This window comes from Ammospiza caudacuta, chromosome 4, assembly GCF_027887145.1.
Source record: "Ammospiza caudacuta isolate bAmmCau1 chromosome 4, bAmmCau1.pri, whole genome shotgun sequence".
NCBI lineage: Eukaryota > Metazoa > Chordata > Aves > Passeriformes > Passerellidae > Ammospiza > Ammospiza caudacuta.
This window is the reverse complement of record NC_080596.1, coordinates 72,149,288-72,155,287: the sequence shown is the minus strand read 5'-3', so window position 1 is coordinate 72,155,287 and position 6,000 is coordinate 72,149,288. Positions and strand designations below refer to the sequence as shown.

The following is a 6,000-nucleotide window of genomic DNA, read 5'->3' as shown; positions in this document are numbered from 1 at the left end:
GGTGATCCCAACAAACAAAATGATCCCAACCCTCAATGATCCCAAAGATCTCAGTGATCCCAACAAACAAAGTCTTCCCAGCCCTCAATGATCCCAAACCCCCAGTGATCTCAGTGACCCCAAATGATCCCAACAATCTCAGGGATCCAAATTATCCCAATTTTCCCACTGTTCCAAACGGTCTCACCCATCTCAATGTCGTCAGTGATCCCAACGACCCCAATTATCTCAGCAATCCTAATAATTTAAACAATCCAAATTATCTCAGAGATCCAAACAATCTCAGTGACCCCAATGATCCAAATGATCCCAATTATCTCAACCATCCCAATTATCCCAGTGCTCCTGACTACCTCAACTCGGTGATCCCAAATATCTCAGTTATGGGAACAATCCAATATTCTGCCCACGCTTCTGAGGCTCCCACGGGTGGATTCTTCCCGTTGTGGAGATTTTGGGGAATGACAGGACAGATCCTTTGTGTGCCTCCTTCCCTTGGGGTCTCCCAGCTCTGATCCCAAATCTGGATCCCAAATCTGGATCCCAAATCTGGGATCACCTGGCTCTGCTCCCACCCTTGGGATCTCCCTGCTCTGATCCAAAATCTGGGATCTCCCAGCTCTGATCCCAAATCTGGGATCTCCTGGCTCTGCTCCTACCCTCGGGATCTCCCAGCTCTGATCCCAAATCTGGATCCCAAATCTGGATCCCAAATCTGGGATCCCCTGGCTCTACTCCCAGCTCTGATCCCAAATCCGGGATTCCCTGGCTCTGTTCTCACCCTCGGGATCTCCCTGCTCTGATCCCAAATCTGATATCCCCCAGCTCTGCTCCCACCCTCGGGATCTCCCAACTCTGAGACCAAATCTGGATCCCAAATCTGGGATCCCCTGGCTCTGCTCCCACACTCAGGATATCCCAGCTCTGATCCCGAATCTGGGATCCCCGGATCAGATCCCACTCCCGGGACCGCCCGGCTCTGCTTCCCGGATCCAGGATCCCCCTTTGGGAACGGGAACGAGGAGAATCCCGGGATAATTCCGAGCTCCGGAGACGGGACGGGGCTGGATGCGGGGACACAGCCGATGTCCCCCGGGACACGCGCGGTGACAAACCCGGCAGAGCGATTTACACAAATTCAGGGGGACACCGGGGGGGGTCTGGGGGTGGCGTGTCCTGTTTGGGACCCCTGTCCCCGCTCGGTGGCCGTGGCCGGGCGGGGAGCGGAGGTTCCGCTGCCGGCGGGACTGGGGTTGGCCCTGCCTCCTCCTCCTCCTCCCGCCGCTCCCGCTCCCACATCTGCAGCTGGAATTGCAATTTGAGGCGCTGCCTGGGCCGGGACAGGGAGTGGGAGGAAGCCGGAGCGCGGGGGGCTGCGCGGGGCCCCGGCGGGGACAGAGCCGCGGGCAGGACGGGGACAGAGACACGGGGACAGAGCCGCGGGGACAGAGCCACAAGCAGCCCGGGGGACAAGGCCCGGGTGACAAAGAGGGGGGTCCCCAACCTGTGTCCCCCCCACAGAGGTGAGTGGTCAGCGGGGGTGGCGGAAACCGGCATGGGGACGTGGGGACAGCCCTGTCCCCTGGCCTAGGTGAGAGTGGCACCACCCTGGGGTCGCTGCCCTGTTTGGGGACATCCGGGGGGTGTCAGGACTCCGCGGCCTCTTCCCAGTGGGAATAGGGGGCTGTGAGCACGGGGGGGAGGGGGGATGGACGCTCGGACACTGTCCCCATGTGTCCTGTCCTGGGGAACTCTGCTGTGACCACCGGGGACACCGCTGTGACCTTTTGGGACACTGCTGTGACTATTGGGGACACCACAAAGTGCCAGCACCATGCAGGGGACAGCCCCGGGTGGCTCTTGTGTCCCAGCCATGGCCGAGGGGACAGGGAAGGGCTCCAGGGAACCCCAACAGCTCCTCGGGAGGATTTGGGGTGTCCCCAACCCCACAGCCATGCTAACAGCGGGGATGTGGGGACAAACAGCTCCTTCTGTCCCAGCACAGCTGGATGGGAGCCCTACAGCTGCCCTCAGCCTCCCTGGTGTTCCATGGGGTCACCCCGAGTTTGTGGGATCACCCCAAACTTGTGGGGACACCCCGAGCTTTTGGGGACACGCCGAGTTTTGGGGTCACCCCGAGTTGTGGTGTCACACCAAGTTGTGGGGACACTCCGAGTTTATGGGGTCACCCTGAGTTTATGGGGACATCCTGAGTTGTGAGGTCACCTCGAGTTTTGCGGGGACACGCTGAGTTTGTGGGGACACTCCGAGTTTATGGGGTCACACCAAATTTTGGGGACATCCCGAGTTTTAGGGTCACCCTGAGTTGTGGGGACATGTTGAGTTTGTGGAGACACCCCGACTTGTGGGGACAAACCGAGTTTTGGGGGCACCCCGAGTTTGTGGGGTCACCATGCCGGCCAAGCCGGTGTCCCCATGCCCCTCTCGGCCGTGCCACAGCCCCCGTGTCGCTCTCGGCTGCTCCACCCTGATCCCGTCCCAAACTTTGTTTCCTTTCCCCGTTTCCGTGAGCCCCCGCAGAGGCGGAAATGGTGGAAAATCCTCAAAATCCGGAGAGAGCCCGGGAGGCACCGGGATCTGCCCCGGGAGGGACCCCCAGGGCCGGGGGCTTCGTCCCGTGTCCCCTGGGTGACAGCAGCACGGTCACTGGGGACACTCGGGGGCTTGAGGCCACCCACTGTCCTCACCTGGGAGGGGAATGGCACGCTGGGGACAAAGGTGGCTGCTGCCACCCCCTGCCACCCTGGACAAGGAGGATTTTGGGAATGGCACGCTGGGGACAAAGGTGGCTGCTGCCACCCCCTGCCACCCTGGACAAGGAGGATTTTGGCCACTCGGAGGCTGAGGGTCAGCACAGACCCCACAGTGACCCCCTGGACCCCCATGGCCATGAAGGGACAAGGGACAAAGCCACAGAGCCACCAAGGGCTGGTGTGTCCCTCTGGGGGAGCTCAGACCATGGGGTTGGGGACATTGGGTACATCCCTGCTGGAAAAGAACACAAATCCCAGAGTTGGGAGCTGATTTCCTGCAGGAAAACCTCCTGGAAAACCCCATTTTGGTGGAAAAGGACCCCTGGAGCACCCCCAGGACCCCACATGTGACACCCCAGGGCCACCAGCACAGCCTTCCCTGCCCACAGCTCCGGGGTGGCGTGAGCTGGATCCCCATTCCAGGGAAAACCTCCCCACCTGCTGTTGGTATCCTGAGGGATTTTTTGGGAAGAGGGGAGGCTGTGGGACCGTTGGTGGATTTTCTGGGAAGAGGGGAGCCTGTGCAGCCATGGGGATTTTTCGGGAAGAGAGAAGGCTGTGGGGCTGTAGGGACTTTTTTGGGAAGAGGGGAGGCTGTGGGGCCATGGGGAGTTTTTGGGAAGAGGGGAGGCTGTGGGGCCATGGGGAGTTTTTGGGAACAAGGGACGCTGTGAGGCCGTTGGTGATTTTTGGGAAGAGGGGAGGCTGTGTGGCCATGGGGATTTTTGGGAAGAGGGGAGGCTGTGGGGCTATGGGGATTTTTTGGGAATAGGGGAGGCTGCAGGGCCAGCAGCTCGTGGGTGGGTTTGGCTGGCGGGGAGGCCTCTCCCGATGAGCTCAACCCTATCCCAAATCTCTGGATTTGTGGGATGAGAGCGGCCGGTGCGGGCTGGGGTATTTGGGGGCGGTGGGAGGCCATGGCCTCGGGAAGGGGGCCAGGAGCTGGAGTGTTATCCCTGGAAGAAAATTTGGAGCTGGTCCAGGCTGGGTTATAATCCTGGGAAGAGCCAGGATCCCTTTGGACACCGCGCTTCCATCAGGAAATAAATTGGGATTTTTCCTAAATGAGCCCTCCCCTAAAAAGGGGGTTTGATTGAGGGTAAAAATGTGCAGGAACAGCAATTTCCACCCTGCGCATCTGTATCCTGAACATCTGTCTGACCTGCCCAGTGACAGGAACTGGGGTCCCTGTCCCCACAGTGGCTGTGACAGCCGGGGATGCCCTGGACGGTGACAATCGTGTGTGCCCCAAACTGGGACAGCCACACCCCATCGTGAACTGGGATTTGGGGTCCTCTCCTGCCAACCCTACAGATCCCAGCCTCGCCCCTGGTGTGGGTTTTGGGGGCTCAAGGCTGAGGGGACACTGAGGGGACACTGTGGCCAGCCCACGCCACCAAGGGCACACAGGGATGGATTTTGTCCCTTCCTTTTCCAGGTGGGCAGCAAGGCCATGGCGATGCTCCTGGAGCCTGGGATGCAGAGCCTGCGGATGGGTAAGGATGTCCCCAGGGGGTGGCACTGGCTGAGATGTCCCCTGACCTCCCCAGATGATCACTCCATGTCTGGGTGCCTTGCTGTCCCCTCTCTGTCCCCTCTGCAGCCCCCATGCCAGGGAACCAGAACCAGCGGTGGGAGGAAACCTGATTCCACCATCCCAAATCTGATCCCACCATCCCAAATCTGACCTCACCATCCCAAACCTGATCCCACCATCCCAAACTTGACCCCACCATCCCAAAACTGTTCCTGCCATAGCAAACCTGATCTGGCCATTTCAAACCTGATCCTGCCATCCCAAACCCAATCCTGCCATCCCAAACCCAATCCTGCCATCCCAAACCTGACCCCGCCATCCCAAACCTCATTCTGCCTTCCAAAACCCAATCCCGCCATCCCAAACCTGATCCCAACATCCCAAACCTGATCCCCCCACCATCCCAAACCTGAGCCAACCATCCCAAACCCGATCCTGCCATCCCAAACATCATTCCTCCATCCCAAACCTGGTCCTGCCCTCCCAAACTCAATTCTGCCATCCCAAACCTGGTCTCGCCATCCCAAACCCAACCCCGCCATCCCAAACCTCATCCCACAATCCCAAACCCAATCCTGCCATCCCAAACCTGATCCCGCCATTCCAAACCTCATCCCACCATCCCAAAACTGATCCCACCATCCCAAATCCAGGAATGCCAAGGCTGTGGCAGGAATTCCCCCCCCATCCCCCCCCACCCCCATCCCTGACCCTGATCCTTCTCCTCAGGAATGAGGTTTCATGTCCGAGGCTCTCCAGAGCCCCCAGGGTGCCACTGTCCTCCTCCTGGCTCTGTCACACGCAGAGGTGGCGCAGGGACCGTTCCCATTTGTCTGGGATCAAATATTTATGGGACAGACATGGATACAGGGAAAAGCACTTAGGGAGCGGGTGTAGGGGACAGCAGACATGTCACCAGCACAGCTCCAGGGTGAGGACATGGCCATCGCTGTCCCCAGCTCTGGGATGGGGCTGACACAAAGTCGGGATCAAACCAATCCCAATCCTAGACACAAAGTCGGGATCAAACCAATCCCAATCCCACAGCTGCTGCTGTTGGGGGATCCCAGAACATTCCTTGGGGTTCCTGAGCTTCCTGAGGGTGTCCCAGTGGCTGTCGCGGGGCACACTGGGAGCTGGGATGGGTTTGTCCGGACTCCAGTGAGGAGGAGATGGAGTTTTGTTCTTCCTGGAGGAGTCTCCTCTGTTCCAAAATCCCTCCAACCATGGAGCCTCCTCTGTTCCCAAATCTCTCCAACCATGGAACCTCTGCTGTTCCCAAATCTCTCCAACCACACAGCCTCCTGTTCCCAAATCTCTCCAACTACGGAACCGCTGCTGTTCCCAAATCCTTCCAACCACGGAGCCTCCTCTGTTCCCAAATCCCTCCAGAGCCCGGCTGGGGCTGGACGCTGCTCATTCCCGCTCCCACAGCCCCGATCCCGGCAGGATCCCGGCAGGACCAGCAATCCCACAGCGCAGGTTTTAGGGCCGACAGTCCCTTCACCTCGCCGCTGTCACCGCCCCGACCCCACACCGCATTCCCAACACTTTCCCCCATCCCAATCCCTTAGGAAAGCCGCTCCGCCAGCTCCCCCAGCTCCTTCCAGCTGGGGCCGCTCCAGCGGCTCTGTCGTGGGCGGTGATTAATTAATGCCGGCTGCTAATTGGAGCCAGGTGCCCGGGGCA

At 59.5% G+C, this 6,000-nt stretch overlaps 1 protein-coding gene across 2 annotated transcripts in view; it reads left to right on the top strand.

Annotated features, from left to right (window-relative positions):
* The first annotated feature begins 1,339 nt into the window (after window positions 1–1,339).
* Window positions 1,340–6,000, top strand: part of HSPA12B (heat shock protein family A (Hsp70) member 12B) — a 20,291-nt gene continuing 15,630 nt past the window's right edge. Inside the window, exons 1-3 of one of the 2 annotated variants that reach the window (XM_058803097.1) lie at window positions 1,368–1,523; window positions 3,056–3,217; window positions 4,213–4,270. In XM_058803097.1, the coding sequence (XP_058659080.1) occupies window positions 4,228–4,270 (43 nt within the window). In that variant the 5' untranslated portion in view covers window positions 1,368–1,523; window positions 3,056–3,217; window positions 4,213–4,227. Of the gene's footprint in view, window positions 1,524–3,055; window positions 3,218–4,212; window positions 4,271–6,000 lie in introns of both variants that reach the window. The other variant, XM_058803096.1, reaches the window with a different exon arrangement.